Genomic DNA, 23,892 nt, shown 5'->3' on the forward strand with positions numbered 1-23,892 from the left:
TTTCTGAAATCATTTTCACATAATATTCATATTCATCTCATAAATACAATTTAAAAAAAAAACAAATTAGAGTGTAATTATAATTATTTTTTATTTAAAAACATATTAAAATAATATTTTTTTATTTTTTAAAAATTATTTTTAATATTAGTATATTAAAATAATTTAAAAACATTAAAAAATATATTAATTTAAATTAAAAATAAAAAAAATTAATTTTTTTAAAAACAGTTAGGCAAAAACAAACATGTGCTTAACCGAAGTATCAGACTGGGCTGTCTCTTTCACTACTCTTCCCGAAAGAAAAACTGCGAAAAAAAAAGACACGAGGGAGTGCAATTTGCTTGATTCAATCCAGGGTTAGGGCTACCCCTCATCTGGATATCGGTAAACCCGATTCGGTGCTAAAGATCGATCAAGATGGGGACGAATTCGTTATCTTTTGAATCAATCACCGATCTTGATCAACAGATCGAGCAACTCATGCAGTGCAAGCCTCTCTCTGAACCTCAGGTTCTGCTCAATTCTATTTCTATTTGATTTATGAAAAAATAGAATCGAATTACTAATTTAACATTTGATTAGCGTTTTTAATTATTTTTTTAGTAGTTGGATTCAACTGGATTTAATTGTTTCTCTGCTTTTTTTTGGTAGAGAAAGAAAAGAAAAATATTGTGGTTAAAATAGAAATGATTTCCAAAATAACTACTGTTTGCTTTTACTGATGCGGTCGCATAACGCGGGAAAGATTTAGGGTTTTATTCATTTATTTAGATGCGTTTTTTTCTTGTTTATTTATGTCAAAGAATGGCGCGAGTTAATCTTTTTTCTTGATTTGTTTCGGTGTAGGTTAGGGCATTATGCGAGAAAGCGAAGGAGATACTTATGCAAGAAAGCAATGTTCAGGTTTAACTTATAGTCCCCCTTTTTTTTTTTGGTTTATGAATTCAACTGGTCTGTTGGTATGTGCTGGGATTAAAAGATGTTGAGTTTGTTGAATTGTTTTTGGATGACAGCCTGTGAAAAGCCCTGTGACAATATGTGGCGATATTCATGGGCAGTTTCATGATCTTGCAGAACTTTTTCGGATTGGAGGGAAGGTATCAGTTTTGACTATGACACTACTTTGTAGTTTTTCAACTCTTCTGTTTCAGATGAGGGCTTCGTCTTAAATAGTTTACTGAGACCCGTCCCAAATGCTTTTGAAGATTCCAGTTATTCTGAGATATAGTCAAGTAGATTGTCATTGGTCAGGAAACTGCTTGTTTTTGTTCACCGTGCTGTGGATTCTTTAATTCATGTCATTTAAAGTACTAACTATTGGTTTTCACCTTATGTTTCGAGTGTGTTCTTTTGGGTACATTTAAAATGGTAACCATTCTTTTAACAATCTGGATAAAGTTATCTTTTGATTAGTCTTTTGGGTTCATTATGAATCTATCGATGGTCTTTTTTTCTTTTGCATTCATTTGTTGCTTTTGTGCCCCATATTTTGTTACTATCTAATTCCCACATGAGACTTGTGACTGTTTTTAAATTTATTGACAGTGTCCTGACACCAATTACTTGTTTATGGGGGATTACGTGGACCGTGGCTATTATTCTGTTGAAACTGTGACGGTATGTACACAATCCATCCTGTCATTTGCTTTTTGTTGCTTCATTTATTGATTAATATTATAAAGGGTGTAGAACATGTCACTCCTTGCTTACATATAATGACAGAAAGAAGATCTTATGTCCATGATAGAGTCGCAGCCCTGATTCCATTACCTAACAGTTTTTTTTTTATTTAAATAAATTAGGTAATGTAATCAAGTCTGCTAGTCTATCATGAACATAAGGACCTTTGTTTCCAAGGCTTGTTCTTCTTCCCACAATATCATGATAGTGGTTGAAGCAGCCAGAGAAAAAAATTAAAAATAGTTTAGTGGCATATTAAATGATATTAATGTGTTGCAATTTCAAGTGTTCGGAATCATTTTTGAAAGATGGTCCTTGAATTTCAGATTTGTTCTCCTATGATGTTTGGTTCAGCTAATATAAACTTAAATTGCATGCTGACATTCTTTGCCTTCTGTTTGACTAATTTTAACAAAAACTTCCTTTCTCAACTCAATCTGAGGATATAAATGGTCTGACATTTGGAGGGTCTTAATTCGTGACACTTTTTAATAATTTTTCCAGCTCTTGGTGGCATTGAAAGTGCGCTATCACCAGAGGATTACCATTCTTAGAGGAAACCATGAAAGTCGTCAGGTACTTGATTTGGTCTGTCATGCTTTCATTATGAGTTTTTATGTATTACCAACCACTACGGTAATGCTTGGATCCTGATGATTGTGTGGGTGATGATTTTTCTATTTCTTTTACAAATGCTACTGTGTGAACTTGTAAGTTTGATGTATAATTTTAAATAGTTTAGTGTATGATTGACATCTCATCAACTATATTTGTGACCAAATTTCAGAGATATTGATGTTCAATGTAGGTTTCTTTTAGATGTGATCCTTCGTTTTATTTGGACAGTTGAAGTTAAATTTTAATTTGCACTAATTGTGTTTACTTCAGATTGGGGGCCGTGTGCTGCATATGGAAACACTGATTGCTTTCATTATTTTTCCCCTTGCAGATTACTCAGGTTTATGGGTTTTATGATGAATGTCTACGAAAGTGAGTTTTCTGTTTGCAGCCTTTTTTTGTTGGTTATAGGTTTTAATAGTTCCAATATTTTCTAATAAAATATTGGCACATTTGGACATGCAATCTTTATAATGCACATGGAGTATATGCTGACTTTCACTTGCATATTCTTTTTTCTCCTTTAGTTTTTCAATTTGTTTTGATGATTTTATCTGTTGAAATTTATCAGCATCAAAGTTTGTAGGGTTGCATTGAAGTTTATTTTTTCTTGTTCCAATGATGACTTTTTGATAGCTGCTTAGGTGTTAATAATAGTAGCGTTGAAGTATTATATTCAAGTTATGGCATTCTACCCCCCTATTTGGATTAGCATGCAGCTCTAGCTTGTTTATCTTTATTCTTCTTCATTTTTTTTTCCTTCCTTGTATCAAGTTCGTTTGACTACTTGCTCAAAGTATATAGTAACTTATTAATGTGCTTCTTTACTTTAACTGATCATGTTTTGCTGTAGTTGGACTTGTCTTAATCCAAATTAAACGCTCCTTTCGGAATTCTGTTGCCGGTTTCTTACATCTTCATTGCTTGTGAAGTTTCTTGATTAACTGGTCGAAGTTAGGTGAACTTTTTCATTACTGTTTATTCTTGTGCATTCCATTCTGCTTCTGTATGCTAATACAGAACACTTCTATCTGTCCATACATTTGACATGAATTTATTTTTTACTACAGATAACTTCACTTCTTAAAATATGGAATTTAATTGGTAGCACTTTGGTATAATTTAACATGCACTAATTTAGTGATGGAAAGAGTAATTAATTTATGAAGTATTCTTAATAAGTAGTATTGAAGTGGGGGACTAGTTTTAATGTCTGAGCTTCTGGTGATATACCCTTCTAGATTCTCTTGGATGATTTGACATGCTTAACACACTATCATGCAGAACTTTTGTAAATTTTGCTAGTTTCTTGCAAATATCTGATATTGCTCTTTTCTCATGACATATTACAGGTATGGTAACGCTAATGTTTGGAAGACCTTCACAGACCTTTTTGACTATTTTCCATTGACTGCTTTGGTTAGTAAGGCTTGCTATATCTGGGGTGTACTGTTGATTTTCCTGTAAAAAAACCTGGGTGTGTGGGAAAAATAAATAGGGAGACATTAACCAGCCTACTCTAATCCCTAGCTAGATATAGAAGAGATGCTTTGTAGCTGATTCATGTTGAGTTCTTTTTTATTCGTTCCACCTTTGAGTTTCACCATTATTACTGCTATTCTCACTTTGATAATGTTCCTGTTAAATTAGCTTTTTGAGTTTGTATCATTTGGTAAATCATGACTCTGTTTGCATTTCCTAGTATTCCGGTCTTTGGAAGTTCCACCTCACATATCTCCATGTTCAAAATGTTCCCTCTAAAACAGTCTTAATGGCTATTTATTAACATAGTTATAACTTAATTTTGCATTTCTCACTGAATATATCACAGAAATTGTTTCATATTATATTGAGGAATCCCTTGGGTGAGTTTTTCAGCTTTTTATGGTGTTGTAGAAAGCTAGATCAACAACAGTGATGGGACAAGCCAGTGCAGTAAAAACTAATGGTTTGATGGAAGTTGAAATGAATCATTGTTTATTGGCCTAGTTTAGTAATTCCTGAAGTCCCCTTTTTCCATTTCTTTTTTGTAGGTTGAGTCTGAAATATTTTGTTTACATGGTGGATTGTCCCCAACCATAGAGACCCTTGATAACATAAGGAACTTTGATCGTGTTCAAGAAGTTCCTCATGAAGGAGCCATGTGTGATCTGTTGTGGTCTGATCCAGATGACAGATGTGGTTGGGGTATATCACCTCGTGGTGCTGGATATACCTTTGGCCAGGTAACTTACGCTCCATGCACTCCTCCTCTATTTGTACAAAGAATGTCATTTTCATCAAAGCTGCCATGGTGATCTCATTTCTCCCGAATTCTCTGGATCAAATTTTATTATTTTATGCAGGATATATCTGAGCAATTTAATCATACAAACAGCTTGAAGTTGATTGCTAGAGCACACCAGCTTGTCATGGACGGATTTAATTGGGCCCATGTAATTATCAATCTTAAAATTCATGGATGTTATCTGCAATTTCATGTGTGGACGAAATCTCAGGTTTGGGGATGACATTGTTTCTTTGGCACAGGAACAAAAGGTGGTTACCATATTTAGCGCACCTAATTATTGTTACCGCTGTGGAAACATGGCCTCCATATTGGAAGTCGATGACTGGAACGGGCACACATTCATCCAGGTACATTTCCCCAGCTTATATTCGTCACATGATCATACATAATTTTAGTGCCTGCTTCTCGTTACGGATTTCTGGTGCATTACAGTTTGAGCCTGCTCCCAGGAGGGGAGAACCTGATGTCACCCGTAGAACACCTGACTACTTTCTGTAAGCAGCCCTTCGCAATACCACATCCACTTCCTCATCCGCAGCCCTCCTCATGCTCACAGATGGTTGAGGACCCTAGCTGCACTGGGTTTATCATATCCAAGTTTTATTATGCCCAGCTGAAGGTTATGAGACGAGAAAAGCTTGTTACTATAATAGGCAAGTTGAATGTCTCTTCTTTCCTGTCTTGTACTTGAAACCACGCTGGATTCCGTGGGAATCAGAGGTCTAACACTAGAATGTAAGATTCCTGTTTAATTTCCTACTTAATCTTCTCGATGCTTTACGCTGGAGTTTTTTTGAATGGTGCCTTCTCTCTTTGCTGTGATTGTGCATGTGGATATTTTGTTGAAAATCTTGCTGGCAGGATCCGTTGCCAAGCAAGAGATGTAATCATCGATGACAAAAATTATACAATCATTTACAAGAACAAGGTACGTTACATTCTCGTTGGAACAATTTTTCGACCATATGCCTTTAAAGACACGCACAACAGTGATAAGGATCATTACAAATTTACAACCTCAGATACGAGAAGAGAGAGGGGACAAGATCCACCACAGACCAAGCGAGGCCTGAGTATTGGAGGAATCTAATACCTGTGTCAACGTCAAATGTGTCCTGAGATGAGAAAAAGAATAGCTTCATAGCATAACCTGTCGGCCTATTCTTTTCCGATTTCTTACCAGTAACCGATTCATTTAGCATGGGGATGTAGCTAGTTGATTTTATAGGGATGCCCAAGGTGTTTGAGACCACAGGAAGGATCCATTTAGCCAAGGCCTTGCTGCAGTACTTCACTATGAGTATTGTTGGTAAGCCCACGAGCACTCTTCCAAAAAAAGCTGGGATGGTGAGTTGCGGTGTAAATATGTGGGGCACTGCTTCATGGTGGAACTGGTGGTAGGTTTGCTGGACGCCAGCCACCTGACAAATATTGCAAAATTTTGCTCACGAAAGTTATTGACGTAACTTGTTTCATAACAATAATGAAAAGCTACTTAAGACTTAAAAGTGAAGTCTAACAAAAACCTCAGCGACAAGTGCAACTTGAAAAAAAAATATATGCATCTCAACGACATCCATGTTCTGCTTCTTTAAGTTCAAATTGACATGAATCTTCCAGTAGGCCCAAAGCATAAAATGCAAGGCTGTTCTTTGTTTAGCATTTATTTATGGCAAAACCATAACCACAATTAAATCAGAAAATTTCATTTCAAAGGATAAGACAGTGCACAGTCTGCATGAAGTTTCAGTGTGCCAGCATCCTCTATCTACTAGCTGGGAAGATTTCATTAAGAAAGAACGATAATGCATGAGAAGATTTGATCATGGCGATACAAGAGAGATGCACTATAAACAATTTTAGGAAGTTGATACTTCATATTTGGTGCTTCATTGTTGAACAGCAGGACTGGCCGTATTCTATTCCCGACACTCTTTGATCTTGGAATTCAAATGCCTCAAGCTTTTTCCTCTATTTTCTTCCCACCACATGCAACCAGACATGTTCTCACTCTAGTCCATATCCTAAATGACTCTCTGCTTGCCTTTAAAGAATTTACTTGGAGACGTGCATGGCACTAATTCCCAGCTTATCCTTGGCACTATGTGATTGCCATCATGGATGTGGAAGCAACGTAGATTATCCACTTACCTTATAATTTGACCCTTTTTGTTAAACCATTTTACCATGCTTAGGCAATGAAGTTCACAGCACCTCAACCAGGGGCGGAGCTGAGATTATTTGATAGGAGAGCAAAACTCAAGATATAATTTATTATTAAAAAATCCATTTATTTTAAAAAAAAATATTATACTATCCTATATTTAAACACTAAATCCTATATTTAAACACTAAATAATAAAAACATCTAAAATCTTTTGCACTGCCCTGCTTGCCTCCCCCTTGTTCCGCCCTCTTTCTTGTTCCTCCTCTCTTCACTACCCTATTCTCGCTTTTTTGTTCTATGCCAAGTAAATGGTCTAATACCTTCATCTCTTCACTATCCTATTCTCGCTTTTTAGTTCTATGCCAAGATAAGTAAATGGTCTAATACCTTTTGTCTTCCCTTTTACAAAAAATGAGCAGAAAGATAATAGTAGAGTTAATTAGCTTCCTTTGCTAAATCTTTTTTCTTCTATGCATGGAACAAGGGTTCACCAATGAGATTTATTTTTCCAATATTTATCAAGTTTAATCAAAATGCTTCCAAGTTTCCATTATTTGTCCTTTCAGATGTTCTCTCGAGTCTCAACAATGTAGGCTTTCATTTCTCCCTATTTCAAAGAAAGATGAGAATGAAACATATAAAAGAGCAAAGACATCCCAGTGTGTATGATCTTTGATATATTTTGGTGACATAAAAGGCATACAAGCTAACACTATAATCCAAAGTTAATTGGGTGAGTGATTGCTTACTATTCCAAATGCAACACCAGTGAAGGCTGCATGGAACTCAAAGCTTGGAGTTGGAAGTTCTGGAGTCGGATAAGCAAACAGCAATAAAAAACTTAGGACCGCCCAGAAGGTTATAACTGCAAGTGAAATAATATAATACGGAATGAGAATACAATTCTTGTGAATTTATCTAGATTAAAAGTTTTGATGCTAGATATCCATAATCTCAACCAGATCCCACCTTATGTTAAACAATACTGCTAGTATTTGAACAGGGATCATGTGTTCATAATATACCTCCTTTGAGCAAGATGAGGTTAAAGTGAACACAAAATTCATAATTCAAGCACTAAGGAATCATCCCCTGTAACCTTAACAACCCCAATCAATTATTAACAATATCCTGAGTCATGATTCAGTAAAAAGATGTGTCCTAGAGGGTAGATAATTAGAACTCTCAAACAGTCTTCCTATTTGTCAAAAACTTAATGTCCTGCTCACCAACTTCAGATCTGAAGTGCTATTAGGAAATTTTGATTGGCATTCAAAGCCTCACAAGAGTCAATCCCATGGAAATAGGAATTTGTTCAATTGTGAAAAGACCAGAAGAGGGAAAAGGACTTCAGAATTTTGAAAACATGGAAAGGATGGAAATGCCTCCTGTGAAGGCTTTGCTTATTCATACTCACCAAACACACATTTCTTCCATGAATTTGTGACACTTGATTGGTCAGGAAACAATTTAACATTGATAAAAGTAGCTTCTGCAATTAACTCTTAAAAAATTTGAAAACCATGAATGCTAGGACCATGAGATTACATACCATTTTGTCCTGAGACTACGAAACTGTCGACATAATCATGGACAGATAGCCAAAATACAAGGATTGCAAAACCAATGGCAAGACCAGCTATGATATCGATTACACTGTGCATTCCGAGGTAAATTCTTCCTACCAAGGAATGAAACAAATTTCATTTTGGAAATAAATACAAGGAAAAACAGATAACATATCAACAACTTATGAAAGACAACAACACTTACCCAAACCAGTGAGGCAGACAATAAAGCAAACAATGGCAAATCCCGCAAGTTTCAAAGAGGCATCTTGATTTTGGGTATAGGATAGGACATAGTGCAATAGGTATCTGGAAAATTATTTGAAGAGGGTATATTTAGGACAATAAGAAACATGCTGCAGAATGTTCAGGTGAAAATTCAAAACAATATAATAACCTCATTGGAGTTTTTGAGGAGACAACAACCAACTAATTAATATTATACTCATACAGCTAGAACCTTGACAAAATTCAAAATACGAGAGAGAAAAATAAATCAGCTTTTTACCACTAAGCAAGAATCAGGAGCTTAACCATGGAAGCATACTCACTATTCTTGACCAGGGAAAGAAACAACTTCACTACTTTCTCGGAATATGAGAAGCATAAAAAATTAGCTGCAACTATTCTTCAATTACTAGCATAACAGTAACTGGTATGATGAGTAAATCCTATGACAGTTCAAAAACCACATAGCAAAGATGATCACAAATGGAGGAAGATGAATACCCAGATAAACAAATTGTGTTAAGAGTGTGAGAAGAAGGCAGTCCATATTCCAAAGCATTATCCTCCTCGTCTTTCGTGGCAGTCATTCTCTTAACAGGAGGACAACTGGGTCTAGGAGCTGATACCACATCCTATAACAAATAAAACATCAGCAGCGAACCAATTGAATTTATTAAAAAAAGATAAAGGCTCTGGCCTTATAGTTCATCTTCAAAATCAAAGAACACAACAGCAGGGGAAATGGCATGGATCGGGTCTGAAATAAAGCGAATAAGTACCTTAATGCAGTTTCCTGAATAATCACAGAACGCCATTAATAGGGTCATTTGCCTAGCCAATTTTCCATGTCCACTCTACATGGCAAACCACCAATTACCACCAAAACTACCATAAAAACCCAAAATAACCACTAGACAAAAAGAAATAAAGCATACCCAGAAGAGCAAAGGAAGAAAAGCAGTGTAGAAAGGCACAGAAACAACACAGGACAATCCAGAGAATAAAGCATCCAAAAATCCATGCTGGTATTTCTGCAAACAAAAGCAAAAGGAGAGAGGGAGGAAAAAAAAACAACAAAAATGAGAAAAAAGAGTGAGAATAAAAAGAACACCTCACACACAGAATTCAAAACATAAAAAGGGTTTATTTTATGATGATGAAAATTGATAGAAACCTGGATCTGGAGAATGATAGGAGTTCCAGTGATGACATGGTGAGAAACCCAAGGTTGGACCAAAGTTCTAAGTTTTTGAGTGACATTAAGACATGAAGATATAAAAATCCATGAAACAATCCCACAAAGTGTCAAACCTTGCCATAATGCTATGCTCTCCATTAACTAACCCCTCTCTCAAATTCCCTCAAACGAGGGATCAGAGAAAGCAAACAGAAAAGAAAGAAAACAACGGTAGCAGCGGCAACAAAGACCTTGGACTTAGGAGGTCTCAATGCTTACTTTTCTTTGCTTAATTCTTTATTGAAAATAATGCATTTGGGTTTGTGAATTTTTCCGCGCAAGTAGCCGACAGGGCATTGTTGGATTTGGGTGGCAAAAGCACGAACGGCTAACACGGAAAAGAACATCCCACGGAAGCCAAAGTCCAAACGAAAAAAGCTCGATAATAAGAAAGAAATTAGCAATACTAATGGCAATTTATTGGGTATTATGAGTGTTTGGGAGAGCGTGGCTTGTACAGTTTTTCCCTAACACCTTATTATTAATATTTGGTTAAAAAATAAACCATGGTTGTGCTCGTGGACTCTATTATTATCAAATTCATTTTGTAGTTTTAAGTACTAAATTCGTTTATTGTTTTTTAATTATATGTGTTGCAGGTTGATCGCACGCTATCGCACAAAGCTGATCTAATCTGTTTTATTAGTTTAGCTAATTAGGTGTTTATTTGGTGCTTTGCTTTTTACATAATTATTAAGATTTATTAATTCTATTTCTATAATTTTTATTATCATTATTTTATCAGAAATTGACTTAAATTATATATATATATACACACACATCTTTTATAAACTGTATAAATAATCTAAATAAATAATTTGAAACTATTTTGTTGTTATGGAATTATGTGATATTGTGATGTAAATGATAATAAATAAATTACATTTAGATTTTATGTAGATTATTAAGTATTGAAGAATTGGAAAGTTGAAAATTAAAAGGAAACTCCATTGAAATCTTATTGAAGTATAAGAATTTAATGGGTCCTTTGAAAAAATAAAATTGTGGAAAATGAGATAAATAGTTTAATATTTATATATAAAAAATGGCTTTATTTCTTGTAAATAAATGTTTGGATAAAACTTAATTGCAAATAGTGAGATGTTACAAAATAAATTATAGAAGAGTAAAAGATGAAATAAGAGAAAAGGAGAAACAAAGAAAACAAGGTCAAAAGTTTCTTTGTGTCCGTATATTCTTGATTTTATAAAGTTTTTCATTCTTTTTTTTTTGGTAATAATAACAACTTTTTTGCTTTCAAATTTGTCTTTTTTTAACCTATATTTGATTAGAAGCTCGGTTGCTATTAAATCATGAAGTTACATCATATCATATCATGATATGTGTCAAATAAAAATAGATTTGGAACATGTGTCATGGTATGGTTTGATTTTGGTTTAAGGATAACATGAACTTTTACTAAAAATAATAGTTGTAAAAGATGAATCATTAGATTTGATATAAAAATACTTATACAAAAATCTATATATGCATGGCTATCAAACCTAGATATATACGAAAGGCTAAATATATAGTCATAAAGATTATGAATTATTTATAATCAATAAAGTATTACAATGATGAAAAAAACCTAAATAAAACCTAAATATAATATAGTAGAATATTATCTAACATCCCTTTAAATTCAGGATGACAAGGTTGACATGAATTAAGTTTTGAAAACCAAATCTTGAAGGTACTAATAAATAAAGATTTTATAAAACTATCTACAAGCTAATTAATTGATTTAATAGAGAATAAACATAAAATTCCATATGCAATATATATGTTGTTGGATAAAATAACAATTATTTTTTATATATATAATATGCTCATGAAAAAGCATTATTATAAGAGGTAATTTGATTGTCATAGTATATATCATAGAGTGATATTCTTATATTTTCTAGAAGCTAATGCAACCACACATATTATGTTATCGTATGTATAATAGCATGATACTTTACTTTAATTTGAGATCTATTAATTAATATTTGTTTCTTGCTATACCATGAAAAAAAAAAGTCTAATAAAAAGAAGTATAAATAGCTGATAGCATCAATATGTAAGATCTCTTACTTATTTATATTATAATATATATAAAGTTCCAAAAAAGAACTATTAGAATAGTGAAGAACAAAGTACCTTTCATGTAATGAATTATATGTAACACTATAATATAATATAATGAGTTGAATATTGTGCATCCATGAATTAGCTAATAATACGAACTAAATGAGTAATTCCTAATCTAATATATACTAGACATTCAACTAGTTGATGACAATGTAGTATCTTCAAGTGGTGTGCTATTAGTAAAATTTTAGTAAGAGTAAGTGTTCAATTATACTCATATTATTCTCCATGTGATTATGTGATGTTTTTTCATCATTAAAGCTTGGTTTTAAAAGAAATATACCATTGAACTAGCAAAGACTTGGAGGCCTAAGAAATAATTAAGATTACAAAGATATTTTATCTCGAGAAAAAATATTAAAGTTTATAGATGTTTGAAATATCATTTTTTATAATAATTATATCATCAATTTATATATATAAAAAAAAAAAGATGATTCTAACATCTAATTTATGAATGAACAATGTAGAATCATGAGTGCTAAACTAGGATTCAATATGAGAAATAATATTACTTAAAAAGTTTGTTTTAAGACCATACAATACCTTGTGATGACATTAGACTTTACTAGAAGAGATGATGTATTAGAAGAGGTTGTATGAATACTTCCATACTAAGATCATCGTTTAGGAAGTCATTAGATTTGTAGTATGTAATTTGCTGCAGACCGGGCAAAGTTTTTTTCTACATAAAAAAATGGTAAGGAAAAAAAATTCAAAGACTCGGGTCATTTATTCAATTAATAATTTAAATAATATGATTTAAAAAATACAACAATAATAAGCCCAATTAAAAAAATGATTGAAATAACCCAATTAAAAAAAATAATAACTAATTTTTAATAAATTAAATATTAAATAACAATAACTAATTTTCAATAAATTAAATATTAAATAATAAAATTAAAATAATTCAATTTTAAAAAAAGTCCGAAATACAAAATCAATTTTTGTTAACTTTTGAAACCAGTGACCTTGGACCTGAATCCAGAATTAACCTCACAACAATAATAAAAATTTTTAGTTAACCTGAGTTAATTCATAGACCTGGTGATCTTGGATACAAGATTGTGATAACCCAATAAAAAAATAGAAAGATCAATTTCAAATAAATTAAATATTAAAAAATAAAATAGAAATAAATCAATTTAAAAAGGATCTAAAAAAAATCAACTAATGTTAGTCTTTAAAGATGGTGAATTTGGTCATGAACCCAAGGCTAGTCCTGTAGAATATAGAATTAAAACCATTAAAAAAAAAATTTAAAAAAACATTAGTTTTTAAAAAGAAGAAAAAAACAAGTTACCCCAAACAAATTTTTTAAACCTGATTTAACCTTTAAAACTCTAAACTTGTAAAATCATTAACCTAGATTCATTCAAGAAGATTAATTCTCAATTAAATTAATTTTGAAGTTGCAAAAAAAAAATAGAAATAAGAAAAATAAGAGATCAAATTTGAAAGGAAAAAAAAACCTAAAAAATAATCCCAAACAAAATAAATAATAATAAAAAATAACTAAATTTTAAAAATAAAAAAATAAAAATGGGCTGAAATTATAATTTTTTTTGTAATTTTATAGCTTAATAAAAAAATAGTAATCAAAGAAATCAAATCTAAAAAACAAAAGATAAAAAGATGAAAGAAATTGTAATTTCACAACTTATGGGAAATAAAAAAAATAATAATAAAAAAGAACATGAATTAAATGTAAAGAAAAAATAAATTGTAGGGATTAGTTTGATTTTTTTAAAGAGATTGGCATAGAATTCAAGAATGGAGAGAGAAAAAAAAAATTATCGCCAATGTTAAATTCAATGCATGTTAGTGGCACACATCTCTTATTATATTGAGGGTCAAAAACCTTTTAAATACTACCTTGAAAAGCAATATTTGATAGTCATGTAACCCTTCACGCCCTAATCAAAGATTGTACATATGTTAACCATCTAGGTGGTTGTCAAGTGGTAAAGACTTGGGACTAAGGGGTTTCACCCCTCAATTATAAAATAAAAGTTTTATTACTTTTTAATAACAATAAAGTAATTATACTATTCAAAAAAAAAAATTATTTCTGGATAGTAAATAATCTAGGGGTTGAAAAAGTAGGGAAACATACAAGGACAAGTTATAATCAGGCAGTATACCATAAAATTATTAATATATATGAGACTTGACTTGGCTATCAAATTATTAATATATATCAGGAAGTTAGTTTATTAAATAAATAAATGACTGTTAAGACAGCTTTCCCTTAAAAAATTATATTAAAGAAGCTGAGAACAGAACATGTAACATATTATAATACAAATGTGATCTAAGTAAGGGTTGAGAATTGGTACAAAGTAAACAAAATATTAATTAGAAATCATAATTTTGATGAATTTTGTAATGAATAGTTCAAATACAACAGCGTACTTTGTTGGTCCAATGAATTAAATGAATTTTACCGAATAAAAAACAAATTCTTATAAAACAAAATATAAGAAAAAAGATGGAGTAAGCTTGGATCCAATGTACTAAATAAATAAGGTTATTGAGAAAAAATTGAACACAATTTCAAGATCCTCTATAAAGTGAAATAGACTAATCCAAACCCTTTTACTTCAATGAAGTATTATTTCGTGAAGGGTTCCTAGTTATTAAAATTTAAATTTACAGTGCTTACTAATTATTGTAATACTGTTAAATATTAATTAAAAATAATTCAATATTATTTTATAAATCATGGAATATAAAATTATAAGGAATAATGTTTTATGATTAATAATTAAAATTAAAATTTAGTCCTAGAAATTATAAAGAATAACACACACACACACAATATATATTCTTTCTGTGTACTGAGGTCTTTTTCTTTTTCTTTTTCTTACCGGGAGCGGGCTGGGACAAGGGGCGGAGGAGACGACGGTATTTAAGAGTTTGATCTGCTAGTTTTATGCCAGCCCCCCGTAACGCAACAATATTATTAACTATGGTTGGCTCTTTGGATCTTTTTTCATTTTCAAGCAAAAAGTAATTAATTTTATCTGGTAAAATAGAAGCTAATTGTGAGATATGTGCGAATCTCATGTAAAAAAATCATTATTTAGACCGGGTATAATAAAATAACTAAATTATATTTAAAATTAAAATTTTTTTAACTAACATCCAATGATTTTTTCATATTTTTTTATATATATATTTCTTTATTATAATTAACTTGAACAAGAAAAATTTTCATATTTTAATTAATATAAAATATTATTTAAATAAGAAAATGGGTTAATAAGTGCAATACATGCTCCAACGTGCTCCAATGTGTGAGAAGTTTATGCTGGTTAATAAGTGTAATATATGCTCCGACATGTAGGAAGTTTATGCGTCATTTGAGTAATGTATGAGGAATTATTTAATGGCTAAATGATAGTTTTTATGGTGTCATTAAAATTATCTTGGCGACCCCACCATCTCTTGACAACATGCACGTCAAATGAACCCGTGATCTAGGGCGGACAACTTTTTCTTTTTCATTTTCTTTTTTCTATTCTTTTTGACTTTCATGTTTGGCTCTATAATATTTTCATAGCAACCCTTCAATTTTTTTTCTTCAGATTTTGTTATTTTTTTTATTATTATTGAGCCTCTTTTTTAATTTTATTTTTATATAATTTTTCACTAATTTTAAAAATAACATTTGTTATCTCATGCTTTTTCTAATTTTTTTAATTTATTAAATATAAACATAATATGTTTACTTCATAATATTTTACTAGGTTTACTTTTTAGATCATTGATTTAAAGCCATTTATGATTTTTTTTAGTGTTGTTGTGGAACCTTATACATTTGTGTTAGACTAATCTTAGTAAGTATTTTTCACAACAAAGTAACGAGGAGTCTTTCATTAGTTTTTTTTTTGTTTTGTTTTTTTAGTATGATATTAATAACTAATTTTTATAATTAATTATTGTTGATCTTTTTATTTGTTTTATTTATTATAAATATATTTTTAAATTATCTTATTAAATTAATTAAACTTATTAAAATCATTCAAATGAGTTATCTATGTCTCGGGTCTTTTCCGATAGCAAAGAAAAGAGTGCTCCGATACTCATTATATATAGCATCATTTTGCTAGAATAGCTAACCAAGTAGAAAACCCAACGATACTCTACTTTTTCTCACTTACGCTAGCTATTGTAGCCAAGTATTGGGCTTGGCTTACACCTGTATGGATGCTCTTATAGCCAGACTTGTAAACTAATCAAACCTTAAAAAATTCCAACTTTTGCTTGTTTTTTATATGTTTTACGTCATCTTTTTCAATAAAAGAATAGATTAATATTAAGAAGGAAAAAAAAAAAACCTCCAAATCCCCCCCCACCTCTCTCTCTAAGTGTTTTCTCTACCTTTTATCCAATGAAATCCCTCCCCTCCTCCCTCCTCCTCCTCCTCCTCCTCCTCCTCCTCTATCTAAACTTCTTGCTGAGAAATCCACTTGTATTAAAATCCCGATGGGCTTGGAGTTCATGTAGCTTAGACTGGGCACACAATTCAAGTGTAATCTAAATGAAAATCCAAATCTTGTTGTAAGCCTTTATAACCACAAGTCATAACCTGGGCCCAATGGTACCTTGCTAGCTCAATGATCCCCTGTTGGGCCTTGGGGAGACTTGGTCGCACGATACCTCCGAAGGTGTGCTATCCTCGATTTGAGGTTAAGGGAGTCTTATGGGCTAACAGATCCTAAGACAGTCGCAACCTCAAATTGGACGAGATGCTCTAAGTAAACCCCAAGCACATCTTTCACATCATAGCACACCATATTTTAGTCTAACTTGTCAATTTGTCGCCAACTAACTCGGGTAACTTGTGATTCGAGTGAATTGGATTACCAAACTGAGACTATCTTGTAAAAGATAGATACAAAAGAATTATAAAGTAAAATTTATAATTATAAATAAATAAATAATGAGAGATAAATCTTATATTAAAAATAATTGAAAGAAACTAATCAAGAATTAAATTAAAAACAAAATAAATGAAGAAAATGATAGAAAAAGAGCAATGAAAAAAAATAAAGACCAAAATTTAAAAGAAAAATGAATTAAAATTCTAAAGGATAAAGAAAAAAATAAAATAAATGCAAAGGATAAACAAAAAAAAAATCAGATTGAATACAAAAAATAAATTAAATTAAATGTGAAAGGATAAAATTAAAGAGAAAAAAAACTTTAAAAAATATTAAAATTAAAACAAATAAAAAAAAAGAACAAATCTCAAAACAAATACAAAGTGAAAGATAGAACTTAATTTTAAAGTCCTAATATGAATACCAAGGTCTAAAAAAAAGAAAACAAAGAAAGAGAGAGAAAAAAAATTTATTATCGTTGAAATATCATCCACCTTGTCAAATATGTCGCTAGTAGCATTGTCATAACTTTGTATATCAAATATGATGATGATGGCTAACCATCTAGGTAGTGACCAAGTGGTAAAGACTTGGAACTAAGGGGTTTGTTCCCTCTGTGGTTTCAGGTTCGAGTCCTTGATTGCTCATATGATGGTCACTGGAGGCTTACATGGTCGTTAACTTCAGGACCCGTGAGATTAGTCGTGGTGCATGCAAGTTAGCCCGGGCACCCACATTAATCTAAAAAACAAAAAATGATGACGATGGTTTCCTTCACTATTTTAATTATTTTCATGTATATTTGAAATAACATAGAGAATCTTGACATGTGAGTGACCTGTTTCAACATATTTTATTAATTTATTAATATTTTCATAACAAACAGGATCAATATTAGAGACACAGACAGCATCAATAAAAAAAAACATGATAGTATTTTCAATAATTAGAGAATATTTTTGAATATTAGAAAACGAACTCCAGAGCATATTACTATCACAAATCAACTATGATGTAAAGACAAAAAGGTACTTTAAAATCTTTTTAAAATTTTAAAAGTAAAAGGTTAAATATATAATTTTACTATAAAATAAATATAAAAACAAATGAACCCCGTTATTTTTCTGACCAGCCAAGGGTATAAATGTCATGTTGACTGAGTAAATGAAAATAAAAAAACGAAAAAAACCCTTAACAAAAACTTGCATCCTGTGAGGGCCTTTCCACCTTCCATTTCACGGTGGAGCTATAATTCCCACCTGCTCTCCTCCATCGGTGTCTACGCAGGAGAAATAGAGAATTGACCTGTCTTGGAGAATCTCCACACCACCTGATCGGGACCTGCAGAGACATCTGGTCTTGCCTTTGCTGTAATTTTACAAATCATAAATTTTATTTTTAAAAATTATTTTTAATATTAATATATCAAAATAATTTCAAAATATTAAAAAAAATAATTTTTTTAAATATTTTTAAAATACAAAAACAATACTAATAGCATATGCATCTTGACAATCTTAATCCAGCCCTTCACATTGCAGCCGATCCCCTTAAATTTCCTCAACCATACTTATTTGGATTAGTAAATATCGGTATTTAATTTTTGAGTATTATAAATAATATAAATAATTTTAGAAGTTTTTACTTTTACGTGGTTATTTATTGAACTCTTAATGCTATTTTTTCTCTCATGATATCTCACTAATTAATTTTAATATCTTTCAATGTATTTTACTACATAGGTGATATTCTTCATCAATTTTTATATGATCAACAACGTTAAAAACAGATGGAAGAAAGTAACGAGAGGGAGTAATATGTATGACTTGTATATTTCTTTAAAAATTAAATAATTTTTTTATAAAAGAGCCAAAATCATAAATCATAAATTAAAAAAATAAAAACTAAATTTGAAATATCAATAATAAAAAAAATCAAGTTATAATTTTAAAGAGATGAAAAAGAAAAATAAAGAAAAAAAAGATTACCCATAACAAACAGGACCAATATTAGAGACATAGACAGCATTAATAAAAAAAATAATAATAATATTTCCAATAAGATAGTTAGAGAATATTTTTGAATATTAGAAAACGTTTCGTACACACCATCTAAATGGTGCAGGAACCTTCCAAATGCACCTTCTTTTTTGTTTTATTTTATTTTTAATTATTTAGCTAAATATTAAAGTATTTTATAATTGAAGAAAAAAACTATTTTGAAAAGACTAAGAAGCTCCTTGACTGGTTTAAAATCTTTGTTTTTAAAGATATTTTTATTGTTTTACTATATATTTTAATTATTTTTTATTTTTTATAATTGATCAAATATTAAATTTATCCTTATAATAATAATAAAATTATTATAAAAATACTAAAATGCCCTTCAGTTTAATTATTTTTGTTTTTAAAGATATTTTAATTGTTTCATTGTGTAACCAAGAAAAATAAAAACTTATTTGTTCCAATAAATTTTATAATGATTAATAGTTCCTGTAAAAAGATTTTAATACTCTTAAAAATTATTATCAAGTTGTTTTCTAATGGAGAAGCAAAATGATCGTTATACTATTTTAGGTAACAATGCAAATAAGTTCAAAGGTAAGTAATTTTTCAAGGCCAATTAGATTTCGTTAATAATGGATAATGTGGATATTGGAAAGGACACAGCAAATTTCAATATGCTGTTTAGTTTACAGTGATCTTATACGTAAAAAGGAACAGTTTATACCTCCCTTTCATGAAACTATCTGTTTCCTAAGAAAAAGAAAAGAAAAGAAAAGAAAAAGGAATGCTAAGAAGCTTATTATTACAATTAGTTGCAGTGAGTGCTTGACAGGGTTTTGATGATATTCAGCCACACATTCCTCTCCCCTTCATGACATGCCTCCTTAAGCCTGGGATATGAACATTTGTAATATAATCTCTCCAGTCAATACTTCCCACGTCGAATCCGAATATCCCCTTCTCGTTTTCTGACATTCTCTCCATCAATTTCTGAGTATTGCTATTATCAAACCTGCATTTATACATTTGTTTTTTGTTTTCAAATTGATAAATCTTTAAGGTAGAGAGTTTCTGTAATGTCTATTAGGGTAAAGTAAATCTCTCTGCACACACATATATATCCTTACCTTCCACCATAGAAAGTGTATGGCTCATATATACTGGCCAGGTACTTGGCTTGTTCCACTGATTTTCTGCATAAGTTTTCATGTTTTTGTGACAACTTCCTGTCCGATGTGGCCATTCCCGCTAGCCGACTTCGCTGGGTGACATATCTCCAAAGATGAGCAGAGAACTCTTCCATGGAGCTGAAGAGCTTCATTGATGGAACATGGATTGGTCGGCCATTTGAGTCCATGTATGGAGAGGAATTATAGTGTTCATGGAGCAACGTTGCCAGGTCCTGGAAAACAAGTGGATTTACAACAGATGAAGCGATTTGGTAGACATTGATGTCTGGTTTTTGCTCCATTCCATGCCAAGCCATTGCTGCCAATGTTGCATTAACTACCATATCTGCTGGAACCTTCAACCGACAATTTTGACAAAGCAGCAACTCTCCGTGAGTACTTTCAATAACCCATCACAAAAACAGGAAGAAAGAAAAAACCTAATGTCTAGCCACCTTTGATTTCATTTACCAAATAGGCAAGTCATTTGTAAAACTTAAAATAACCTTAATCATTTTGAGTTTCTGAATTGTTTGCTATGATCACATGAACTACACTGTCGACCCAGGCCGATAAGAGAAACAGGGGATTAATTGTGAGATTGAGTGCTAATTACCACATCAAGGACCCCATTTGGGTCTACTAAAAAACCTGTGAGCTGCCCTTTCCCGTAGTACAAAACAATAGGATCCATCATCCTGAGACGAAATGTCGAAGAGAATGAATGAGACAACTTGCTCAGAATTATATATATTGAAGCGTTTAAATTGATGTGATGCTAATGGGTTGAGTGAAGGCTACCTATTCCCTTCCATCCATCCAGGGAATGGCTCTTTGCAAGTGCTCTCAATAACACTAGGTCGAATTACGACAACTGGTATGTCTCCTCTCATGTTATCAACCACCATTTCCCCCATAGCCTTGGTGAATACGTAAGTGTCTTGCCACCCATGTTTTCTTGCCCTGTTTTGGAGTCAACTATCATACTTCAAGTCGCAATTTATTCATTTCAACTTACCATTTATCCAATGATTAGATGGCCGATAGAGTTTATATTTTCCTTTCAAAAATTGAAGAGGAAAAAAAAAAAACAAGAAGTTGGAATCGTTCACCTTTCTAAACCCAACTCTTTCATCTTTTGAGCCACTTCATTTTCTTGAAAAGCTTCCTTGGAATCCAAGGCCAGATTCATTTCATGCTCGATATCCAATGCGGGTGCAAGTCTTGGTGTGCTCTCAGAGATGATTAAGTTTTCCCTCGCTAAACAGTCTCCAAAAAGGAATGGCTTCTCCATAATTCTTCCTTGTCTTTGTCCATTAACATAAGCTGTAACAAAAAGATAACCGAAATGGAACAAATTCTGGAATTTGGAAGCTCAGAATATTACTTGTCTAACACAAAATGAAAGGCTATGCAAGAAATTTAGATTCTCTTGGCAGGCAAGGCCATTAAGGATTGTCCGATTCATAATTAGAAATCCCTTCTGAAAAACAAATTCAGTACTTGACCTGTTGATACTTGTAAGAAAAGCTTGAGTTTCTGGCACTTCTTTGCGAATCTCATGAGGTGGCAAGTTCCTCGTGTGTTGACATCAATAGCAACATCATACCTGCATTTCCACAACGTCACAATGCAATAGCGGAACATATATATATATATCACACTTGAAAGCATATGGTAGTATTAGACAAGAATATCTTTGTAGAAATGGAAGGAGGCCATAACCTTTCGTCAAAAGTTGTATTAGCTGCTGAGTTGATGATTATGTCAACTTCATTAGCAATCTTGTCAGCTAAATCTTCTTCTAACCCGAGATTGGATTCGCAGACATTTCCTACCACGGGGACTAGTTTGTTCAACATGAAAGATTGGTAGGATTTTCCATGGGTTTGTCTGAGACACTTGAATAGCTCTGCGTTTATTATCTAATTACAAACCATAAATTAAATTCTGATTCACCGTTTAAAAAAGAGCCTCTGCAATTTGATAAAAAAGTTGGTGACCATTAGGAGGCAGGAAATGATCAAGAGGAACATACCTCGTTTTTCAATCTTGCAATTGCAGCTTCCTTGCTTTCTGCCTTAATCAGAACATATATCTTGCCCACATCAGGCATGGTCCTTAAAATCTTCTCAATAAGAACTGCAAGTTTTGGCATAAGCAACATTTTGATTATCATCAAAAGAAGAAAAAATTGAGGGCAAAGAATATTTTAATTATAACACTGTACCTTTGGCTAGAAAGCCAGTTGCACCACTAATGAAGAACCCTTTCCCTCTAAGAAATTTGACAATGCCAATACCATCTTGCATCTCCAACAAAGAAGAGCTAGTTGGTCCACCATAAGGCACAAGGTCCTTAACAGCAATTTCAGGTTGCCCCTTTTCATTTGGAGACAAAACCAAGCTTCCCGAATCCCTAACAGAAGCAATATGCTCCTGATCACTAACCACTGCGGATCTTTCTGTTAAAACTGAAGGAAACCCACTAGACCTTATCGCCTTTCCTCCACCACCTTGGCAATGTACAGCAACGTTCCTCTTCCTCCACCTCAAAAAGCACCAGTTGCACTTACTGGACACTCTTGTCAGTTTATTGGGTGCGGGTGAAGGAGGATTGAGGAACATGGAGCCCATTTTTTCTGATCAAGTAACAAGAGAATTTGAGGTGGACAAGTAAAGGTGACAAACTAAAGATGTTTTGCAGTTAAAGAAATGGTTGGCTTGAAACCTTAGCTAATATCTATCAAAGCAATAACAGAAAGAAAAACTAGTAAACTAACTAAGCTCTATAACATAAAGATGGCATACGTTTTGGCTTGGTTTGGTTCAAGGGAAAAGGAGAAGAGGGTTAGGTATATATATTTCAATAACAGTGTTTTTATAGGAGAAATTCTCCACGAGAGCTCTCTTTTTGCCACCCCTTCACATCTACCACCATTGGACTAAGATGGCGGGAGTTCTCTTTGATCCCTCATTTAATTAGTAATTCTTGTTCAGAAAATGTAGTTTTGCATTAATGTTGTTTTGGTTAAAGTTGGTCATAATTAAGTTCTTTATGAAAGAAAATAAAGAGAGGAAAGGGTGTGTATATGGGCAGTGAACAAGTGATAGGCTTAGATTAGGCCTACCATTGAATTTTTTGAGTTTTTTTCTTCATAATACCCTCTAATCCAAGTCCTCGATGGTTAAATTAATGGTTTGATACGAAAATCTCAATATTATGGAACTTGTATTGAGCATATATAGGTCCACTACATTTGATACATTTGTTTAGTTCTATAGACCATAAACAACGGGCAAAGGCTAGACCGCTGGATTGTTCAGAATCCCATTCCTTCATTGCAGCATAGCTATATGGACGCAGAAACTGAAGGTAGCTTTTCTGAACCCACATTGCCATTCAATCATTTCTTCCAAGCAATAGAAACAGGGGACATTTCAAAAAATATTTGCCTCCATATAGCAGATCCGAAGCTCTTCATCTGCAAAATAGCAACAGAAGTTTGTCGATGATTTTAATGCTGCATGACTAGTTTGCCGGATTTTCCTATGAACAGTCAAGCCCAACCCATAAAATTCCAGTCGTATAACTGAATTTCAGGCATGATCTATGGCAAAGGTGTTACTATTAATAAAATTCTCGTGAGTTCAGTAGGGTGGACATAGTATTATTTATTCCTTGTCAAGGATCAATATGATTTTCCAATCAGTGACTAAGATTTCTAGATTTGAGAAAAATAATCAATAATATCAATGAAGAAAATACTGCGTAAAATAAACTGCAGGCTTGCATAGCACAAATTGACTAGGAATAGTCAAGCTTCCACAAAAACTCTAGTTCCATTAAAAGTGAATTAATCATCATCATTTTATAAATTAACAAAGTTTTCCTTCAT

At 32.1% G+C, this 23,892-nt stretch overlaps 3 protein-coding genes across 6 annotated transcripts; 1 reads left to right on the forward strand and 2 right to left on the reverse strand.

Moving 5' to 3' along the window:
* The first annotated feature begins 258 nt into the window (after window positions 1-258).
* Window positions 259-5,389, forward strand: LOC105136041 (serine/threonine-protein phosphatase PP2A catalytic subunit-like). Of its 3 annotated transcripts, XR_844294.1 has the most exons (12): window positions 259-513; window positions 850-906; window positions 1,017-1,100; window positions 1,549-1,620; window positions 2,188-2,259; window positions 2,633-2,673; window positions 3,654-3,720; window positions 4,335-4,526; window positions 4,647-4,736; window positions 4,831-4,938; window positions 5,024-5,143; window positions 5,179-5,389. XR_844294.1 is itself a non-coding variant. In XM_011041204.1 (11 exons), exons 1-11 carry the CDS (start codon window positions 421-423, stop codon window positions 5,087-5,089), a joined length of 942 nt encoding a protein of 313 aa, XP_011039506.1. In that variant the 5' UTR covers window positions 259-420; the 3' UTR covers window positions 5,090-5,389. The 3 variants fall into 3 exon arrangements, 2 of the variants coding, with proteins under 2 accessions (XP_011039506.1, XP_011039507.1); XM_011041204.1 differs by having other exon boundaries at window positions 5,024-5,389; XM_011041205.1 differs by lacking the exons at window positions 259-513; window positions 850-906; window positions 1,017-1,100 and adding an exon at window positions 1,107-1,225 and having other exon boundaries at window positions 5,024-5,389.
* Window positions 5,390-5,485: 96 nt separating this feature from the next.
* On the reverse strand, window positions 5,486-10,141 carry LOC105136042 (lipid phosphate phosphatase delta-like). The gene is made up of 8 exons (XM_011041206.1): window positions 9,729-10,141; window positions 9,490-9,585; window positions 9,334-9,408; window positions 9,056-9,186; window positions 8,532-8,635; window positions 8,311-8,439; window positions 7,508-7,623; window positions 5,486-6,012 (listed from the first exon to the last, which is right to left on the reverse strand). Exons 1-8 carry the CDS (start codon window positions 9,888-9,890, stop codon window positions 5,602-5,604), a joined length of 1,224 nt encoding a protein of 407 aa, XP_011039508.1. The 5' UTR covers window positions 9,891-10,141; the 3' UTR covers window positions 5,486-5,601.
* A 9,331-nt stretch (window positions 10,142-19,472) lies between these two features.
* Window positions 19,473-22,800, reverse strand: LOC105136043 (fatty acyl-CoA reductase 2-like). 2 transcript variants are annotated; one of them, XM_011041207.1, is made up of 9 exons: window positions 22,225-22,800; window positions 22,033-22,136; window positions 21,720-21,919; window positions 21,503-21,603; window positions 21,107-21,320; window positions 20,796-20,957; window positions 20,611-20,692; window positions 19,953-20,350; window positions 19,473-19,837 (listed from the first exon to the last, which is right to left on the reverse strand). In XM_011041207.1, exons 1-9 carry the CDS (start codon window positions 22,628-22,630, stop codon window positions 19,672-19,674), a joined length of 1,833 nt encoding a protein of 610 aa, XP_011039509.1. In that variant the 5' UTR covers window positions 22,631-22,800; the 3' UTR covers window positions 19,473-19,671. The 2 variants fall into 2 exon arrangements, with proteins under 2 accessions (XP_011039509.1, XP_011039510.1); XM_011041208.1 differs by lacking the exon at window positions 19,473-19,837 and adding an exon at window positions 19,839-19,905 and having other exon boundaries at window positions 19,937-20,350.
* Between the last annotated feature and the right edge of the window lie 1,092 nt (window positions 22,801-23,892).

This window comes from Populus euphratica, unplaced genomic scaffold, assembly GCF_000495115.2.
Source record: "Populus euphratica unplaced genomic scaffold, PopEup_1.0 scaffold156.1, whole genome shotgun sequence".
NCBI classification, from domain to species: Eukaryota; Viridiplantae; Streptophyta; class Magnoliopsida; order Malpighiales; family Salicaceae; genus Populus; species Populus euphratica.

Excerpts from the sequence above, each read along its gene's own strand:
- LOC105136043 (XM_011041207.1), bottom strand. The coding sequence starts at position 22,630 with ATGGGCTCCATGTTCCTCAATCCTCCTTCACCCGCACCCAATAAACTG. Across the intron at positions 21,920-22,032 it reads TTGCAAGATTGAAAAACGAG|ATAATAAACGCAGAGCTATT; the intron begins GTATGTTCCTCT and ends GTTTGTAATTAG. Across the intron at positions 20,351-20,610 it reads CAAATGGGGTCCTTGATGTG|GTTCCAGCAGATATGGTAGT; the intron begins GTAATTAGCACT and ends TGTCGGTTGAAG.
- LOC105136042 (XM_011041206.1), bottom strand. The coding sequence starts at position 9,890 with ATGGAGAGCATAGCATTATGGCAAGGTTTGACACTTTGTGGGATTGTT. Across the intron at positions 8,636-9,055 it reads AACACAATTTGTTTATCTGG|ATACCTATTGCACTATGTCC; the intron begins GTATTCATCTTC and ends ATAATTTTCCAG. Across the intron at positions 8,440-8,531 it reads TGTCTGCCTCACTGGTTTGG|GAAGAATTTACCTCGGAATG; the intron begins GTAAGTGTTGTT and ends ATTCCTTGGTAG.
- LOC105136041 (XM_011041204.1), top strand. The coding sequence starts at position 421 with ATGGGGACGAATTCGTTATCTTTTGAATCAATCACCGATCTTGATCAA. Across the intron at positions 2,674-3,653 it reads TATGATGAATGTCTACGAAA|GTATGGTAACGCTAATGTTT; the intron begins GTGAGTTTTCTG and ends GACATATTACAG. Across the intron at positions 3,721-4,334 it reads ATTTTCCATTGACTGCTTTG|GTTGAGTCTGAAATATTTTG; the intron begins GTTAGTAAGGCT and ends TCTTTTTTGTAG.